At 32.5% G+C, this 21,335-nt stretch overlaps 1 protein-coding gene across 1 annotated transcript; it reads left to right on the top strand.

Moving 5' to 3' along the window:
- The first annotated feature begins 7,028 nt into the window (after window positions 1–7,028).
- LOC129304499 (VQ motif-containing protein 10-like) lies at window positions 7,029–7,691 on the top strand. The gene has a single exon (XM_054944187.1). The coding sequence runs from the start codon at window positions 7,050–7,052 to the stop codon at window positions 7,560–7,562; it is 513 nt and encodes a 170-aa protein (XP_054800162.1). The 5' UTR covers window positions 7,029–7,049; the 3' UTR covers window positions 7,563–7,691.
- Window positions 7,692–21,335: the final 13,644 nt, after the last annotated feature.

Below are 21,335 nucleotides of genomic sequence, written 5' to 3'. Positions count from 1 at the left end.
CTACTTGCTTCAGATATTGAGAATCCTTCCTCCTCGCAATGTCAATACCTTTAAGCCTCCTCAAAAGAAATTGTTTTTTCCTTGGCATGTTTCCAACTCTAGTTATTCCATTGAATTGTAGCTACTTCAAATTTTTTAACTTTTTCACTTCAATTGCCTTCGCTTTAGCTATTATTAACCACATCTATAAAACCTTCCTCTAGAAACCATGTAACTTCACATTAGAAAAAAGGCTTACCTCTCTATCTTTCTTGGATCAAAGTGTTCTTAATATACAAAGGATGAATATTTGAACCAAATTTACCAAGATGGAAGATTTTAAAATCAAGAAAAGAATATGACCATTCATTAATCCACTCTTTAACAGTCTTATTCTCCCAAGTAAACCTATCCCCAACAAAGTCTATCTCAAAAAGGTTCACCTTAGTGATTCCCTCACTAAACTGCTTTATAAACAGATAATTCAAGCCACCACCTCTACTTTTACCTTCAACAGATAAATAAGCATTAAAGTTCCCCACTACTAACCATGGTCCTCTTACATTTCTGCCAAAAACTTCCAAACCAGTCTAGAGATTATTCCCTTGACCATAATTAGTTTTACCATACACATAAGTCAACTCAAAAAAAGAATCAGTAACTAAATTTTTAACTTCCACATATAACAATTATGTATTTGAATAAACATATTAGATCTCAATTGATTCGACATTCCATAACAACCAAATACCCCTAGAGAAACCTATAGCTTTAACTCTTAACCAATTTGAAAAATCAAAAAGGAAAAGGTTGGAGATGCATTTGGAGGGGAAGAGGAGTTTATCTCTGCTAAAGCAAGAAATATCTAGAGCTCGGGACTCTACTTCAATTAATAACTTGCTGAGTAAGTATTGCACAATCCTAAGCTTTAATTCTACCCCTTTTCATTGAATTTTATCAGTTGAGAAATCAAATCATGAGGTTCTGAGGTGTTGTAATTTAAAAGAAAGGGTTAAAATGAGATATCAAATACAGAACTAAAGTTTTGTGACTAGTATGGAGTTTAATGGTTGAGCTTTAAGAATTTAAGCTTAAAATAATCTAAAAGTTAGGTTAAAAGGATGAAATTAGTGGAATGAATGTGTTAAGAGATTGTTATAGTTGTTTAAGTAGCCTATAGGGCTAATAATTATAAATAATGGATAAGTAGATTCAAAAGTGTTCAATTGAACTATTTTATGTGTTAAGGGATTCGGTTAAGCTGAATCCATACTTGTGAAAAATGTTGAGAATTTATTAAAGAGCACTGTGTTATGTAGATTGAGCAGTTGTGAAGTTACTCGTGAGAATCTACACCCCTGAGAGCTTAGTGTGGTTAGTAACCCTAATTGGAGTAGCCCTTTTACTTATTTATTTATGAAATTATTTACAAGTATTTTGATATAACTATGTGTATTGTGTTGTGAATTGATAGAGTAGCAGTATTGTGAAAGTATATACATGAGGGTATGTGAGTATTGATTGAAATGAATTTAAGAAGGCATGTGCATTGACATACATCGCATCCATAATAATACCTTGAATTATGGTAGGGGGATGCATACCTACCATAAGGAGGCCCAGAAAGTCTTAATGATCCAGAGCATAAAGCTTGACTCCATCAGGACGGACCTAGGAGAAGAATCCTAATGATATAGAGCATAGAACTTGACTCCTCCATGACAAATTTAGGATATTGAATGATCTACGAGATTACCCTAGACTAGAGTAAGGGTTCATGGTCCTACTCTATATGAGGTTAGGAAGTTCTGATGATCTAGACCATAGAGTTTAATTTCACCATGACAGACTTAGGAGACCACCCATACACAAAGAGGATTACCTGGTCTGAGCAGTGCTATGGTGAGCCCTGTTCCTTGTGACTGGAAGTCCTGGTCTAAGCTTAAAGATTACTCCACTAGGTAGAACCAAAAATGCATTGCATGAGCATAATGAGATTGATGAGATTTTATACATACATATGATATTGCTTTAATTGATACACATGCTACTTTGTCGCTTATTTATAATTTTGCTTATTAACTAGTAATTGCGGTTATCTCTGAGTTATTGGGACGTACGTCTCACTCCATTACTTTTAAACACAGGTGAAGAGAGTGTGAGAAGGTTGGGAAAGGAAGCAAAGAAAGAGTAGCTTCACTTGGTAGTAGTATGACTACCATTAGTGTAAATAAATGTATAAAGTATTGATCTGGTTAAGTTGCTAACTAAGATGCATAAATATATATGAATATGAGAAAGTGAATTGTGTTGTGACAACTTACTTGTATATATATATATGGCATTGCATTATGCTGAGGGTGCCCTAGTGGAGGGTAGGTGGGTAGGCTTGAATGTGAAACAAGCAAATATATATATTTTTTATAACTTGTTCTACTTGTTTATATGTGAATTGATGTAATGATTATGTGTTGAATGTGAGTTGTGTAAATATGTGGGAACTTGACACAAATGGTAAGGTAAAGCTCCATTTAGAAGAATCGAGTACATATGTGATTCCTAACCGTATGGTAAGGCGGAGCCACATATGTAAGAGTCGGAGGGTTGAAAGTGAAATAAGTCTAGTTGTATATGTGAATATGTGTTGTATATGTGTATTCCTCATATAAGTTCACAATTGTGTAATGTGACTTTGAGAGGCTAAAATGGACAAATGATGTGATATTAGTGTTATGTATTGTCAATCAGGTATATGTGATCATTTTTGACTTAGTTCAAAGCCCGAAGTGGTCTATTGGGATAATGAATAAGAATTAAGCATTTAGAGTGTCAGTTTTGAAAGAAATAGTGACTTTTTGCACCTGATGTCCAATTTTAGATTGGACCATCATATCAAGTTAAAACTTATTTCATTAGCTAGTATACATTATAATCTTCACGTAGGCACTTAAATAACTCTAATCAGACATCGAATGTGAAAACTATGCAGCCGAAAGTTCATCATTTTTGCTAATAAATGACAATAGAAAATCCAGACTAGTGTGCTGTAGCTCATGGTGTCTTATACCACAGTGCATGACATAGATAGTCAGGCATGTGGCTCTGTGTCATATGCTGTGGTGCATGCATTGTCCGCCGTGGCTCATGACCCTTTTTCAGGGTTGAGAATTTATGCCTCTTTTAGTCGTATAAATGCGTTTACACTTCCACTAGCCCTCTTATTTGAATATATATTTTAAGAAGTTGGAATCTCATGATTTGAAAACAAATAAAGGGCTATTACTATGATATTATTATTTTTTATGTTGGTTGATTATGTGATGGGAATGGTAAAGCCTAAATTTATTCAGGACTTTATAATATGCAACTGTATAGATTAGGTAAAACTTGGTTACTGAATGGTTGTGCTTATCCCTTAATTCTCAATATTTTCAGAACCTAACTCATCAGATCCAATTCAGGGAAAACACATTGAGTCGTAGAATTGTGATGAAATCCTACTTTTATACCTCTTTACTCTATTTTTGTATATTAATGTTGTATAATTGCCAACTAGGATCACATGTCATTATTTTGTACTATTTGCATTATTATAGTGTACAACTTGTGTATTTTGTGCCCCAGGTTAGTAAGTTTTAGTTGTAAACTTGTGGATAAAGCCAAAATACTTGTGCAAGTAAGGACATGTATTTTTTTGAGAGAATTGCAATGAAAAGGATGGTTTTGTGCATGATTTTCCTCTCCCTTATGTTTTATGAAAATTAGGGTTGAATAGTAATTTTGAGAAATATATGTTTTTGGTCATGTATGGTGTGTTGCATGAGTCTGCTAGAATCCATCAAGTGTAATTGAAGGGTTGATGTAGGCTTTTAACACTTGTGATTGAGTTGGAACATCATTAATGTGAGATTTTTGTGAAAAAGTGATAAAATGGGTTTTGGTGTCCAACTTTTTGTAAAAAAAAAAAAAAATTTGAGTGTGAAACCTATGCCATTAGATAGAGCTAGAAGAAAGCTCCATGTGGGCATCAAAATCACCTCAATTGAACGTCAGACGAAGATTTGAGATTCGTCAAAAGTTCGCTCCCACTATTGTTAAATGACAGTAGTTGTTGCTGTCAAATTCGTAAAATGAGCTACGGTGTATGGTACAGAGGTGGGTGAGCCGTGGCACATATACCGTAAGTCGCGGTGCATGGGTTGTTTTCTATATAAAACACTATTTTGAGTTTTGAAACTCATTGTTTTGGGTCCCATAAAATATTTAAGCTTCCGCCTTGTTTTAAAACTATGATTTGAGTATTTCAAATGTTTGTTTAAGATTGAAGATATTGAATTTTGAGATCTACTGTAAATGATTTGAAAATTTTTCTCTTTTATGTAATTTTACAACTTTGGTAATTCTTTAATTATCTTAGTTATGGAGTTAAATGTGATTAAGTAAGGGAAACCTTATAGTAGGCATAACTTCTTCCACTGATCGTATAGCATATCAATTCTCAAAATCTGTTTGAGAATTGTCTTTTGGGCTTCTAAAAATACCGGGGAGATTTCATCCTCTTCCTTAAGCCAACTCTGAAATAAAGCTTTGAAGTCTTCTTCCACATCCATGCAGTCTTTTTCAATCAGTATATCTCTAATAGAAACTTGGGACCATGTTTTCTTAATTCTGCTGCCTTCAGGATGAGTCTGTATTTCCTCTATCCTATCCATTTTCCCATTAGTGTAATGATGTGCTTTATTCACACTCCGGGCAATCGCATCTTCTTCATCCTTGGATAAACCTTGACTGTCTTCAACCACCCCTTTGACCGACGTGAACACACTACCAGCTTTCGAACTCCCACATGAACTCTCGCCATGCACTCCCCTCACACTCTCGCTCCCGCTCCCGCTCCCACTCATCTCTCATCTCTCTTCTCTCTTCTCTCTTATTCAATTCCATACTGTTTAGTTTTTTGGTTGGACAAACGATACTGTTTAATTAGTTGATTGCTACTATTTACTAATTACTAGTACTGCCGAGTGACATCTAAAAAGGGCAATGGCGATGGAGGTTGTTTCGCGTGTCAAACATGCAACTCATACTTTTATCAAAGCAAATTTAAATTTGTAAACCTTTCTTGATCTTGCGAGGCTACCTCGGCAAGCCTATAAGATCCAAATCGTCCAATTTTTTTTTTGATACAGCAAATCGTCCAAATTTTATTCTTATAATTAAAAAACAAGGTTAGCATATTTGTGTAAATAATTACTAATCACATGCGTGAGTTCGCTTGCGTGTGTTTTTATAACTAACTCTAGGGCATATGACTAATTAAAAACAGCTCAGTTTTACAAGATTTATTTGAGTATTGACTATCAATAACGTACACCAGATATTAAATTTAGATAGATGTATTAAAAATAGTGAAAAAAATCAAGGGAGTGTTGTATATATAATGAACTTTGGTAAACATGAGGAAGTCAAAGTGACCAAACACACATCATACAGCTATTTAGTTGTTATTATTATTGGATTGGACGTTGGGATCATAGTTTCCATGTTAATTTTTTTTAACTGCGAATGGATTTAAGCTTATGTTAAAAAATTATATTGGATAAAATTAAAACTAATAAATAATATAAAATAAAGAAAAAATATTTATAAATTCAAACTTTGAAGTTTCAAGTTAAGATATGTGATGTTATTCTACTACTTCTTTCTAAGCAGTCATACATTTTGGGTTGAGATATATGACACTCTTATTTATCTTTTAGTTCTCTCCCTCTGGTGGTGGCTCCTCTTCTAGCAATCCCAAATGAAGACGACTATCCTAATTTACACAGACATGCGATTGCGTAGATTGAAATCGAGGAAGTCAAAAAAAAAAAAAAAAAAGAACGGGTTGGCGTGCTAAACTTTGAGCCTGTATGCGTGAACAAGTCCTCATTGGATTCATTATTGATCATTCACACACACACACTCCAGCATAAAAGTACCTAACCCCTTTGTTTAATTTTAATTTTCTCCAGTCAACTTCTTCATGGTCCCTTCTGTTGAAATTTCTCTCGCTTTGTCCCTTCCTACTTTCCAGAACATATTCACGGTCCTCATTGTGCCATCGATCATCATCAAACACCCTTTCAAAAAATAAGCTACGGGGTTTTACTATACACTCCTTCAAGCTTTAAGTTCTAAATATAAGACCTAGTTGTTACTTAATTAATAAAGATTAAGAAAATTTATTAAGTTGGTTATTTGATATTATTGTCTACAGATATGCCTTGATTTTCCAAAAATACCCTTTTACTGATAGTAATAAATGTGAGAGACAGAGAAAGAGTGAAAAAAAAAACTCTGTAATTAATAAGGATAATCTAAAAAGGTACTAAACGAGGGAGAGACGACCGCAAAAATTGAGGTCCTAGATTTAAGATCAAAACAAAAAACTCTCAAGTCTCAACTATATGTCTTATATTTGGGAACAGGGAAGTATATAATTGTATTTTACATTATCACCAAGAAAATACGTTTATTAGATACATTTATATACTCTTTTTTTTTATAATACGAGTTTGTCATATCTTATTCAATTTTCTAAAATAAATGGACCGATTATGTGCAAAATATATTACATGATACATATACAAAATTATTAAAAATCACATATAATCATTCGAAAACAATATAAATATTTTTTGTTTTAGCTATAGTTTATTAATTTTTTAAGAACAAGCATATATACTTAAAACACGTGTTATAGATTAATTTTTAATAGGGGATGGCTAATTGAAGATCTTCCACCAAATGCGATTCCTTGATCTATTAATTTGCTTCCAGAAGGCAGAGAAAGACAAAATTTGTCGAGGCACGAGCCAGGAAGTAAACAAATTTTCAAGGCACGTGACTCTAGAATAGTAGACAATACTGAGTCTGATCGAGCCGTTACATTTTGGGCGGGTTTGATTATTTTGTTTCATCATATCGTTTTCTCGGTAACGCATTTTATTATATATAGCCATGTGTTTGAACTTGACCATATACGATTCCAAGTTGCGGGCTTTGGCCTTTGACTTAGACTCCTGCCAATGCGCCCCCGACCAGTCTCTTACGACTGCCCTGATTCAGATTCTTCCGTTATATATTACCCCTACGCTTCCATCACCATATACACACACTGCTATACATACTCACTCCAAATCACACACTTGGCCAAATATTATATGCTGAGACCAGAAAGAGAGATGGAAAGTAGTGGGAAGCGTGAAGGTGTGAAGATAGTTCAGATTGAAACCAGGTACGTCCAAACCGATGCTATGAACTTCAGAGACGTGGTTCAGAGTCTCACGGGGAAGAACTCATCCACAGCCTGGGTAGGGGACGGCTCGAAGAAATTGCCACTCGCTGCTTCGCTGAAATCAGACGACGATTTTCAGTTTCACGATCACGGGTCACGCGACGATGATCGGAGTAGTAAAGGAGATGATTCTCTGTCTTCCAAGACACTCAGCAAGAATACGACGACGTCTTTTAAAGATTTTGATAGGTTGCTGTACGAGTTTCCTCTCACGGAGGATCTTCCGTGGCTTGTAAGCCGATGAAATAGACATCGCGGCTCCTTTTGAATACTGTCTTGTGTTCAAACGAAGCAAAGGCTACTGCACGAGACGATGTATTAATGTTGCAGTTGTTTTTCCCAGAAAGGAATTAATGAAAAAGATTTTCCTCTCTCTCAAAAGTTTTCTTCGTATGATATATTTGGTTGTTAATTTTGAAAGGAATGCTGCTGCACAAGTTGTTCATGGAATGGGGACAAGCAAGCTATCCACTGGAATCTGGATAACCGAGTACGCTATTGTCCTGCCCCGTCTTAAGTGTGGCTCATTTCTAGCCTCATAGTTGGGGTAATATACTTGCAGCAACAGCCAAACACCGAGCTGAGTATATACTTCTTTTCCTTCAAAATATAAACAATTTTTGTAGACAAATTGGTGTGTGTATATATCAATAAAATCATCATTTTTATAAAAATATATTATTTTTTATTAAGTGTGAGATATATTTATATAAATATTTAAATTAATAAATACAAGAGATAAAATAAAAAAATTATATATATTAACTTGTTTATATTTTAAATTAAAATTAGTTGAAAGAAAATGCTTCTATTTTAGACTTTATGTATATAGCATTATGTTATTGGGATTTTGACTTAAAATTATCATGATTCATTTTTCATGAAATTCAATCTGCAGTTATACTTTTCATAGGGAAATTTGAATGTTAAAATTTAATTTGAATTACTAGCATTGATAACTATATATATATATATATATATCTTATAATTAGTGTTACAATTAAAAATAAAAAAAAAAGGAGTAATGAACCGTTGCCTCACAAATAAAGTCGTTGGATCTAACTGTCGGTATAATGCCACGTCACTCCACTCAAAGATCCCCCACTTGCCACAAAGGTCGCTGCTCTTTCACAAGTCAAAGTCTTTGTCTCTATTGCTGGCAACTTTGACCAACCAAATGGTCCAATTTTGGTGTTGAATTTTTTTTTGTTGGACCGACGCTGGTTAGTAACCACTAACCAGCGCTGCCGTGCTCATAATTACGTTACAATGAATATATAGAAGATTATCCAATTTATATTTGATGCCAAGTTTGATTTTGACTATCCAGATTCATTTTTAATAGTAATTTTTATTTCTTGTTCATAAAAACCGTCCTTTTCACTTTTTGAATGGCCAATTTACCCTTTTCTTCGTCCCAAATTACCAAGCTAGTCCGTTACACTCGCGGGATATCTGACAGTTCAACAACTGCTATGCCACGTCATCGATCCTGAACAGTATTTAGACTGCAATTATTTGACAACTCGAAGCTCAATTGATGATTTTTGGCCTAAAATTCGGGGCATAGCAGTTTTTGTCTACAAGGTCAACGACAGGATATAAGCTGTTTGTTTTAATAATTTGTTTCTCAAAAAAATAAGATTTTTTAACGAAATTTTATCAAAATAAAAACATAACAAGCTTTTTGTTTGAACAAAAATGGGAGTGTTAGGCTGAATTATAAAGATTCTCAAAGCCCAAACCAAAATAAAAAAAAATAGCCTAATTGTGATCCAGCTTTGCAAAAATAAGTAAGATGGTGCATTTTTTATGAAAGGTTTAATAGGGTTGTGCCCATTCCTCTCACTATTCGAGATTCTCAGCTCTTCTACATCCATTACTTTGCATAATGGAGCTCTTCCGAAGAGTCGGAGGTGTGTACAACTATTTACTTTTAATGATGCCAACATCAAAATTCAAAAGGAGCATATCGTTGTCGTTTTGCTATAAATAGGCAAAAAATAAAATTGAAAGACACTCAACATTCTGCCAAATTTATATTACACTTACCCAGCACGATTACTCAATTTCCAACTTTGTGTTGTCTTCAACCTCACTTTGCACAACTAACTTTTTGTATGTAAAAACTTAGTTCCTTAGGCTAGTTTCCCGAACTTGTTTACTTCTTTGTATTCACGAAACTCTTCATTATATTTACCTTTTTATTTCAAGTAATACCATCAAGTTTTATGCTCTTTTATGGTGAATCCATTATTATTCTTACAAGTCACTTAACTCTTTAAGAAAATTATGGTAAAGGATCTTAAAAACTCATTTCAATCATCTAATAATGGCTTATACTTTTTTGAGAACATACTCCTCGGACACGCTTAGCACACTTGAACACCCAAAAGGGTCACAACTCTTTTGACCCTTACACCAAAAATTGGGCCAACACTTTCAAATGACAATTGAAACAGTTTTTTTTTAATGAAGGAAAATTTAGATGATTTGGGTTCTAAAACTTATATCAATAGCGTAATTTGATCATATGATCTTATTGATTATGAATCAAATTCTTATTAATTAAACTAATTTTTATTGTTAGTTATTTATTTTCTTTTTAATCCAGCTGCTGGGGATCAAGCAAGCATCATAATTGATCAATAATAATAATAATAATAATAATTCAAGAATATGAGTGGAAAAGGTTTGCGTTGTCCAGTATCTAACAAAATGGGCCTCAAAAGCCTGCTTTACCTCACAAGAAAGGAAGCCGAGAATAGTGCTCCAAGGAAGTAATGGGATAAAAAGACCCTCAGGCATCGCAATAAAAGCCCCCAATGCTTCTTGAGATTATTTTTTCTTAAATGTATATGCACACATATATTTTAGAAAGAAAACAGGCAGGGTGGGTTTATATGGACTCAAACTCATAATCTTAATTATCCTAAAATTAATAATTTTTTAAAATCTAACTTTCATTAAAAAAGCTTAAGATTGAGCTCGTAAGTCCTTTTTAATTTTTTTAAATTTTTAAAAATTAAAAATTTTAATTATAATATTTCATATTTTTTAAATATAAATTATAATGTTTAAAATTAAAAATAAATAATAAAAAATATAATTTTAAAGTAGAAATTTATATTCTAAAATTAAAATTCAATTTAAAAATTTAGAATACTTTTATTTTTTAAGAATAAAATAAATAAAAGCCTAAATGCGCCACCTAAGCTCATTTTATAAAGGTTGGGCTTCAAAGTCAGCCTTTTTTAAAAATATTATTATTATTATTATTATTTTAAGTCTAGACTTTCATGAAAACAAGTTTAAACGAGCGGTTCAGAACTTATTCTCAGCTTTCCATGTGCTAGGTCTAGGAACGCCATGCATCAAAAAGAAGTTTCTCAAGTTTCACAGCCAGCTTTTAAAAAAAAGACCTGGGCTGATCCTTGTGAAAACGTACGCTCGATCTGTACCATAAGCCTGATCGATGACCACTTCATATCCGTCAAAGCCACATTATTGATTATCCAGACAGGACTAGAGCTTTAATTTCTCTATGCTTTACTCTTGGTACATGTCTTGGGCCCTCTTACACCTCTTACACCAATAATTACAATGTCAAATTAAATTAACGTCTGTTAGTTCCTAACTTTGAGGAATATTGATTAATTTCTTTTTTCACAATAAAGATTCCTATTAAGTTTTTATTAAAAAAAATATGACTTTAAATTCTTATATTTTACTCATGTTTTATTATTAATTTTTATACTTTTTTTAATATTTTAAATCCTTATATTTTTATTTTCTTAATATTCTGAGTTTCTCAAAAGTCCTTACACTTTATTTAGAGAGAGACTTAAAACACTAAAAAAAAAAAAAAGCATAAGAACCTAAAACATAGAAAAAAATTGTAGGGACTAATAATAAAACATGAGTAAAATGTGGAGATTTAAAATTATATTTTTTCTTTTATTAATTAGAACTAGAATTTCTAGCTAGCTAAGAAGCCAAATTCTCCTTAGAAAGAGCCAATTCCAACATATTTTCACGGAGGGACCCAAAAAAATAAAAATTAATGGGGGCATAATTTATACTTAAAATAAATATTAATATTAAAATAAATAATTTTAAATATCTATTAAATTTTATTAATAATATACATTGATAAAATTAAATAGTAAAAAGTGTGCATAAAAAAAACACTATAATAACATAAAATAACCTCTTTATATAAATATTCTTTTTATATATATTAGAATCGTGCTTTTAATTTTCATTAAATAAAACTGATATACAAATTTTTTTTTGGATAAAATTTTTCATAAGCAATTTTTTTTAATTTTTTCTTTTTCATTTTAAAACTATTACTATTTAAGTTTATAAAATACATATGTATAAAATTTTAAATAACGAGATAACTAAACTTTTATAAGGGGATAAGTGACATTTTTTAAAGGGGCAACTAAAATAATTTAGGGTTATTTTAAATAATTTCTTCTTGAATTAGTGCGAGCAATTGCCCTCCTCTGTCATAAACGTAGGTACCTCCCCGCACCTGATGAAGGAGAAATGTTGAACAATTAACACATTCTATGTCATGCAAAGTAAGAATTTCATCAGGAAGTTTTTCCTTAATGCGTCGTTAAAGAATTCTTTCACAAAATGCATTTTCAAATCTTACCAGGCATGTATGCATGGACTGATTCATATTCACTTTGATTTTCTTTTCTGAATCGCCTGAGCAGTTTACACATAAAATAACCACGACTTCAAAAATCAAAATATTACTCCATCAGGCTCTTTTTACAAAACCTAATTTTGAGGTTTATATGATGTTCTTTTTATATATAAGTCTTTTTCTTGCAATTTTAAGAAGAATCATATGTTATCAAATATACTCCTAATAATTTTAAGGAGTGTAATGCGCACTCCACTCACGCTTATATGAATTCATGTACCTTTTCAACTATCAATTCAGTGTTCATATTTCATGTCAATATATAATATCCGTTCACTAGACCTTATTAACGTATTAATGCATTGCCAGATAACTTATCGTGCCGCAATTTCAGGTCAAAAATTCGAATATATATATTTTGATCAAGAAAATTCGAATATTATTGTGATAGAAGTTGGTACTTGATAGGGTTTCTATGTTTGGCGGCAGATTGTTGCAAGAAAGGGGAAAAAAGAAAACACTTTATTTTGAATATATAATGCATGCTAATTGTGCCTGAAATTATTGATTATATATTTATTTACATATATATAACTTACATCATAACCACACATGAACAAGAGAACAATATTTCACCGAAATACCACATTATAATATACATATATACATGCAAAGATACACACACACACGCTATAAAGCCACAACGAGCAACTTCAAAGGTGCTAAGCAAATAATTTGTATTCCATTAATGTTTCCTTAACCCTACAACTTACCGTGGGTTCACATGAATTCTCTGATCTCTCATCAGATTCCTTATCACAAAAGTTATCCAAGACATTCTTTATTTCAAGTATCTTTTTCAGGTGCGAAACATACGCCAATCGGACGTGGCCTCCGACATGGCCTATGTCCCTGACCCTAAAATGGCTTGTCATGTCGATCTCCAATTTGAATAATTATTATTTAAGAATTACTACCTCATCATCTCAGAAACAAGCATGTACGTACACAAGGATTACCATGTGCCGTGTATATAACTATATCTTAGCTTTTGATCTGCTTCAGTGCATTCCACAGCGCAAAATTGTTCTTTAAACAAAGCACATGCATGACCTTCATCAATCTTTATTACTCCCAACCCTTTTATCGAATTTTATCTGCCTATCGAGATATATGATTCAATATCCCCATTGGATCCATTAAAAGGAAAAAGTTATTGCATTGACCAGCTGACAAACGGCAATCACAGATCGAGAGAGAGAGAGAGAGAGATTTCGACTATATACAAATCGGCAAATTGCATATGGGTAAGGGCAGTGTTGGCGGTATGGATTGCTTTCGATAGAGAGGCTTTTGAAACGTAAGCTTTAATTTGATCTCCTTTTATGTTCCTTTTAGCAGTGTGATCACATGCAAGGCCCAGGGTTGATGCCAATTAATCAACAATATTTATAGCTAAAGTAAAAAAAATCTTCTACTACAACTTGTCTCTCCCTCTAAAAGTACCCAAACCCTCAAAATTAAAGTACGCTTTATAATTCACGTTTGGCTGGCTAGCTTCCAAGCTTAGTTATCTACCTGTAATGCTGTCCACTCAATACGTTGACAAGACAAATTCGGCTTCCGCAGATTATTAGTCTGATCTATCTAATTATTCAGCTTCCACATGTAATTCTAGCATGTACGAGAGAAGCTTGATTTAATTACTTCATTTTTTATAAAAATAATTTGTAGTTAAATTTGTGATGTTACTATAGGTTGAAAAATAATTTGTGATTAAATTAAACTTGAATTAATTAAGCTTCTCTCATGTGTAGTAATATCACAATTCAAACTACTACTTCACTTGAATTACTACAGTGATTTAAATGAAAATTTGTCTTTTTCCTCATCCTCTTCTACTTTATTAGTATCATCCTCGTGAATGTTTTTTAGATAAGATAACTTTTTAAATCTCTTCTTCTCGAACTAAGACTGAGAATGAATGTAAGAAAATTGAAGAAATTGACGCATTATAAGCCCCATAAATTTAAAAATAAACGGTGTTTGGTTAAAATTAATGGGAAGGTGTTGGATGATTCATTTTTCATAGATGATAATTTTCTTTGTATTGCTATTCGATAATAAAGGTTATCTAGTGCTCCTAAAAAAAAATTCATAACTAGATTTGTATCTTTATTTGCTAAGGTGAAGTGTCACATGTTATTTTTAATCAAAATTTTGTGGGCCTTACATGAAAAGTTAATGTCTGTCAAAATAAAATTAACGGATGCCATTGGATGTTCTATTTTTTAAAGTTGAGAATTTTTTCATATTACCTCATAGTATAAGCTACCCAATACTTTTGAAAAAATAATTGATGGATAAATCTACACTTTTACCCTTAATCTTATCTCATTGCATGGACGTTAGGTTCATTCTAGCTATATATAGCTCTTTACCCCTCCAGATTAAGAAACCATTCATTGATGATTTCTATGTGACCTGTGTTTGAGTCTCTGTTGTCATCCACTTGAGACAAACTCAATTGGCGGATCATTATTTGCTTATCATGTGATAAAGTGAACAAATACGCACAGCAAACAAAAGATTCATAAAGTTCAGCTGGAAAGGAAGTTTTTTTTTTTTCTTCGATATGTGATATGAAAATAATTATTCAGATGAATATTGTTGAACTTATGTATTCAACAATAATACATTATTCATCCTTGATAATGATCATTATATACAGTGTTCATATTTGTATATCAGAAAAAATCCAACAATTGATGCAATATGTGTGTGGGTGATGGACCGTATTGGCGCAATAATTCCCGTATAAGGAAGAAAGCTGCATATCATATCCCTAAAAAAAAAAAAAAATTATTTAACCCAAAATGTCTCAAACGTATATATTTAAAGTATAATTTTCTATCTCTACCAATTTTTTTTTTCTATCACCTTGTTTATAGACTTGAATTCTATAAAATAGATAAAGTTTTTCAAATAAATTTTGGTGTTTGTCCTCAAAGAAATAGTAATAACGATACATTCTTTAATGTTTAATATTGACTTTTCTTAAATTAAAACTAATTACTTTTTTCACTTCTTTAACCATACTTTCAGTTTATTATAAAATAAATGCATTTAAATTTTCAAATAAAAAATATCATAAATAATTTCAATATAATATAAAAAGAGATGAACAAAATCTATTTAATAGAAAAAAAATAAAAGAGCATGGTTTTAATAGTTAACATTAATTATCTCACTTTCCATGAAAAATTATAGAAAGACAGTGTTTTTTAATATCAATATTTATCTTAACTATAAATTTCATCCTCTAAGCCATTTTTTTGGCCTGATCCTTGTATACGTACTATATGTATAGGTGAAAAAAAGATTAACTAATAAATTGATAAAGTTGCAGATAATTAATGGAAAATTTTTAAATGACCTCACGAATGAAATTAAACAATCCAATTTCCATTATGAAAAAAATCGTTTTATTCTTTGTAAAAAGTCCTAAAGTAAATTGGGTCCCCATGGAAAAAAATTTCTTATGAACAAACAATTAACATTACGCGTCCTTATCGCTCTACTACACATGGTCCACCAAAGAGACGTACAGAGATTAAGCACTTTTTGGTCAGAATGATTTGCTTGATATCCAGAACAGGACTTTTACGGAAGAGAAAGAGAACTTGGATTCGATTCCATATTCCATGAGATTCTAACTATCCTAGCCAAACCCAAACCATTCAAAGAAAACCGAAAGCATGCATATATGTGTGTGTTGTGTGTGTGTGTGTGTGTGTGTGTTCCATGAGCATATACATGTGTCTGGGTGAAGCCAGAGAATTCAGGAAAAGTTGCAACTAACAATTGCAGCCGCCCAGCAAGGCACAAGGTTTTCTGAATCAGAAAAAACGACACGCACCTAACCTTTGTGTTCTGACTTCTGATTCATATTATCCACAAACTTTGACATTTTGATGGTTGTCTCTGTAACTTTCCTACTCAGACACATGTAGATCTGTTTGCTTTATGATTAATTTTCAGCTCAAACTCTGTTGGAGAGGCGTCTATTTCCACCAATATAATCCCAAATTCTGCATTTGACTAATTAATAATAACGGTAAGAAATAATAAAAAAATTCATCAGTACAAAAATGCATATCATCAAGGCAATTCTAAAACTGGTTTAGAATATATTTATTTTAGATAAAGGTTTAGAAAAGGATTTATTTGTTTTTTTCCTTAAAAAAATTCATTTCTAAACCAATTATGACATCATAATTGGTCGGTTTAGATATAATAGATATCTTTGCAATAACTAGTTTAGATATGTATTATATTTAAATCAGTTATGGCCATATTGCAATAATCAGTTTAGAAATTGTATTCTAAAAATAGATTTACCCATCTATAATAGGCACTACTACAGAAAAGTATATAATTGACGCTCTATAATTGATGTTTATTTGAAAAAAATGACAAATAAAAAAGGCGGAGAATACTTGACGGTTTTTACGAAACAAGCGTCAAATATTCAGGCAGATACTTGATGGTTATTTAAAGATAACTGTCAAGTATATATATTTGACATTTTTTTATACATAACTATAATATAAAGTTAAAATTTACACGTCGGTCTTCAATAACCAAACGTCAAATTAATAGTAGAAAAAAAATTAAATTTTAAAGAACCGTCAAGTTTATTTGCCATATACTTGACGGTTGTTTTAAAAGAAGTGTCAAATATGTAATAATTGACGGTTATTTCATAATAACCCTCAAGTATTGTCATTTAAATTCCTTCCAGATTTCTTTTTTGCTCTCAATTTCTGCAAATCCTTCGTCTTCAGAAACAAACTCAGAGCCATCGAAACCCATATTTCGCCACTCTAACTACCAAAAAACACATTTTTGGTCTCAATTCTTGAGGGGTTTTTGATTCTTAGCCTCCATAAGTCTTGTGGGCACTCGTTCGTTTGGATTCTCGATCTCTATCACTCTGTAACACACTCTCGTCTTTGTTTTTCTGCACAGTCGGCGTTCCCTCTTCTTGTTGAGATAGATTCTTGCTTTCCCAATCATTAATCTTCATTTTGAATGTATAAGTTGTTGATTTTGATTTTCATACGCAATAAATAATTTCTGTGTTACTTATTTTGATTTGTATTGTTGTTCTTCTTAGTGAGTGTTTGAAGTTTTGAGTGTTTGGGTGCTTAATTATTAAATTAATGGATCATCTAATTATTTCGCTGATATGAGGAGATTCATTAAGGATATGAAAATAGTATACCACCTAATTACCTTGTTTTTAAGTTCTAAGTGTTTGTTTTGGAATTGAATGATTAATTTAGATTTATATTCCTTGAGTTGTCAATTTTCACATTACTAGTTTTTCAATTGATTGAGAATTGGCTTATAAAAAATATTTTTGAGATTTTAAATTGATATTTATATAGTGTTTGATGTGGTTTAATATGATTTTAATTAAAATTAGGTTTTTTTTATTAATGTTGTTATTATTGTTGTTGGATCATATATAGTCTCATTATGGATAACTTGATTTTTTTAAAGGCCCTAAAGACCTGGTAATACTCATTTTAAGTTGTTATATATACTATCAATTTTTTTAAATTATTCTTGAATATAACTTTATGTAATTGTTGTTGTCATTTAGATTAATAGAGAGAGGGGATAAAGCCTGAAAAACTCTCTTTTTCAAATCGTTATGCTGTCGAAATTATTTCAATGGCTAGCATTAAAATAAAATTAATAGTTTTAAACAAGATTAAAGAGGGAATGTGTAAACATGTGGTTAGTGACTTATTGACTGATTAATCTTTGTATCTAATTCTCCCACTATCTAGGAGTATTTAAAGTCACTAATCATATTTTCCTCTTAATCTTTCTAGGAATTATGGATAAGGAATGGATGTCTGCCAATCGTCTATCCAAGGAATATTGGGATGGGGTGGCAAATTTTGTTAAGCTTGCAGTTAAGCATGCGGAGGATCCTACTAGGATTGTTTGCCCATGTTTAAAGTGCGGTCTTATGAAGTGGGTTAGTCCAGATACTTGTGAAGAACACTTAGTGATTAATGGGATGGATTAAAGTTACTAGTGTTGGACAATGCATGGAGAGACAAGAGATGGTATTAGTTGCAGCCAGAAGTATAGTGAAAGCTATGCATCATCTCCTAATGATTTTGACACATGCATACTTGAGGAAGATTGTCTTGAACAGATGGCCAAAGCAGTTGAAGAGGACCTTGAGGATTGTTTGGAAATGTTTGAGAAGTTGAAAAGTGATGTGGAGACACCGTTGTATGCTGGTTGTAGTGCATCAAAGTTGTCAGCAGTATTAAAATTGTACAACATGAAGGCAAAACATGGATGGAGTGATGCGAGCTTTACTGAGTTGCTTGGGTATTTGAAAGTGGAATTATTTCCTAAGGAAAATGAGCTTCCTTGTCGAACATATGACGCAAAATAAGTATTGCGATCAATTGGCATGAGTTATGAAAAGATACACTCATGCTCTAATGATTGCCTTTTATTTCAGAATGAATATGCGTCATTAATCGAGTATCCAAAGTGTAATGCCTCACGCTACAAACAGAACAGATCAAGTCCCGCAAAGGCACTATGGTATTTTCCAATCGTGCCTAGATTTAGACGCATGTATTGCAGTGTAGAAATTGTGAAAAGCTTAACATGGCATACGAATGAAAGGATAGAAGAAGGCATGCTTCGTCATCCTGTTGATTCTTTACAATGGAGAAAGATTAATTATGAGTACCTTGAATTTGAGGAAGAGAGTAGGAATCTACGCCTTGCATTGTCTACCGACGGGATGAATCCTCATGGGATTCAAAGTAGTAGCCACAGCACTTGGCCAGTCATTTTGGTGATTTATAACCTTCCTCTATGGCTTTACATGAAGCGCAAGTATATGATGTTGTCCATGCTAATTGCGGGACCCAAGTAACCCGGAAATGACATAGACATATATTTGGCTCCTTTAATTGATGACTTGAAGATCATGTGGGAGTCAGGTACAGAGGTATATGATGGGTATAGAGAAGAAAGATTTAATTTAAGAGCTATGCTCTTCGGTACAATTAACGACTTTCCTACTTATAGTAATCTGCCAGGGTATAGCATTAAAGGGCAACTAGGATGCCCTATTTGTGAAGAGGGAACACATTCTATGAGGCTTCAACATGGGATGAAGAATGTTTACCTCGGCACCGTAGGTTTTTACACCAAGAACATCATTATTGGTGATTGAAAAAAGTGTTCAATGGAAATCCAAAAGAAGGTAAGACACCTATGTCATTAACTGGTGATGAGTTGTTTGAGAAGATTAAGGATTTGGATATTAAATTTGGCAAACCATTTGCAAGGCACCTTGGGACAATCGGATGGAAGAAGAGATCTATTTTCTTTGAACTCCCTTATTGGACCACCTTGGATGTTCGGCATTTTCTTGATGTCATGCATATTGAGAAAAATGTCTGTGGGAGTCTTATTGGGACTTTACTCTAAGTGTCAGGAAAAACAAAAGATGGCATAAAAGCAAGGTTGGGCATGGTTTCTTTAGGAATAAGAGAAGAATTAGCACCCCAAGATAAGGGGAATCGTACCTTTCTCCCTCCGGTAGCTTATATCCTATCTAAGAAAGAGAAAACTGTATTTTGTGGGTTCCTTAATACAGTTAAAGTTCCTGAGGGTTACTCTTCAAACATAAAAAAGGTTGTATCAATGAAAGATTTGAAGTAGAAGGGCTTAAAGTCTCACGATTGCCATGTTTTAATAGAGGATTTCATTCTAGTTGCTATACGTGCAATTTTACCCCCTAAAGTACGAGGGACGATCACTAAGTTATGTTTGTTTTTCAAGTCCATTTGCAGTAAAGTGATTAACCTACATAAGTTGCCAAGGTTGCAAGCTTGAATTGTATTAACACCGTGTGAGCTTGAGATGTATTTTCCACCGGAATTCTTTGATATCATGATCCACCTAATTGTTCACTTAGTTAGGGAGGTTCAAATGTGTGGGCCTGCTTATTTAAGATGGATGTATCCTATTGAGTGCTATATGAAGATTTTAAAAGGCTATGTGAAAAATCAAAGTCGACCGGAAGGTTGTATTGTTGAACAGTATATTTGTGAAGAAGCTGTTAACTTTTAAACTGAGTACCTGAGTTATATTAGCTATGTTAGACTTTCAAAGTCTCGACATATGGGTAGAATAAGTGGAAAGGGGATCATGGGAAGCAAAGTCATTACTATGTCAAGTGTACAGTGGGAGCAAGCCCACCTATATGTGTTACACAACACTGAAGAGGTTGAAGAGTATGTAGACAAGCATATGCTGAACTTAGGAGGGACAATCTCAATAAATTAGAAATTTGGTATGCTAAGGAACACAATAAAACTTTACAAGATGGTTTAAGGAGCACATTCTTCAAATGTTAAATGTTGATTCCAATTCAGTTTCTAAAAAATTGAGATGGTTAGCTAACGGTCAAAACAGACAGGCCATTTCTTACACTGCTTACCTTGTCAACGGATACACATTTTATACAAGGAAGCAAGATGATAGGAGCACAATGCAAAATAGTGGTGTAACTCTTGTATCTCATTCTATGCATATTTCCAGCACTAAGGATAAAAATCCTATCTATGTAAACATGTCATACTTTAGTGTAATTGAGCATATATGAGATTTAGATTACATATCCTTTCGAGTTCCAGTCTTCGGGTGCAAGTGGATTGATTGAAAAAATGGCTTGAAATTTGATTATCAATTTGGATTTGTACAAGTCAATTTGAACAAGGAAGGGTATAAGGATGAGCCTTTTATTTTAGTGCAACAAGCCAAACAAGTGTTTTATGTCCCTGACCCTACTAATAAGGGGTGGTCTATTCTTATGTTACATGAAAAAATAAATGAAAATGTAGCAATTGAAGATGACCTATTTAAAGGGACATCAAATCAGAGTAACGACACTGCTGATGAAGCTCTATACATGAGAAATGATCACAATGAAGGCATTTGGATTTCAAAGAGGGGTAAATTATTTCAGCATAAGAAGAAAATATTTCAAGGAGGGGGAAGTAAAAAACCAAAGTCAAGGCAACAAAAAAGAGTAACTTGAACATGTAACCTTTGAATTAATTATGCCATTTTTTTCATATTTAAATTAGTATAATTGATTAATATTTGAATTAATTATGCCATTTTTTTTCATGTTTGAATTAGTATAATTAATTAATATTTGAATTAATTATGCCATTTTTGTTTCATGTTTGAATTAATATAGTCGATTATATTTGAACTAATTATGGTTGA

Source organism: Prosopis cineraria, unplaced genomic scaffold (genome assembly GCF_029017545.1).
Source record: "Prosopis cineraria cultivar Desert tree isolate PC_DT_omini unplaced genomic scaffold, ASM2901754v1 PC3, whole genome shotgun sequence".
Lineage (NCBI taxonomy): Eukaryota > Viridiplantae > Streptophyta > Magnoliopsida > Fabales > Fabaceae > Prosopis > Prosopis cineraria.
The sequence above is the reverse complement of the archived record's forward strand: the minus strand, read 5'-3'. Positions and strand labels throughout refer to the sequence as shown.

Coding starts and splice junctions, on each gene's coding strand:
- LOC129304499 (XM_054944187.1), top strand. CDS start 7,050: ATGCGCCCCCGACCAGTCTCTTACGACTGCCCTGATTCAGATTCTTCC.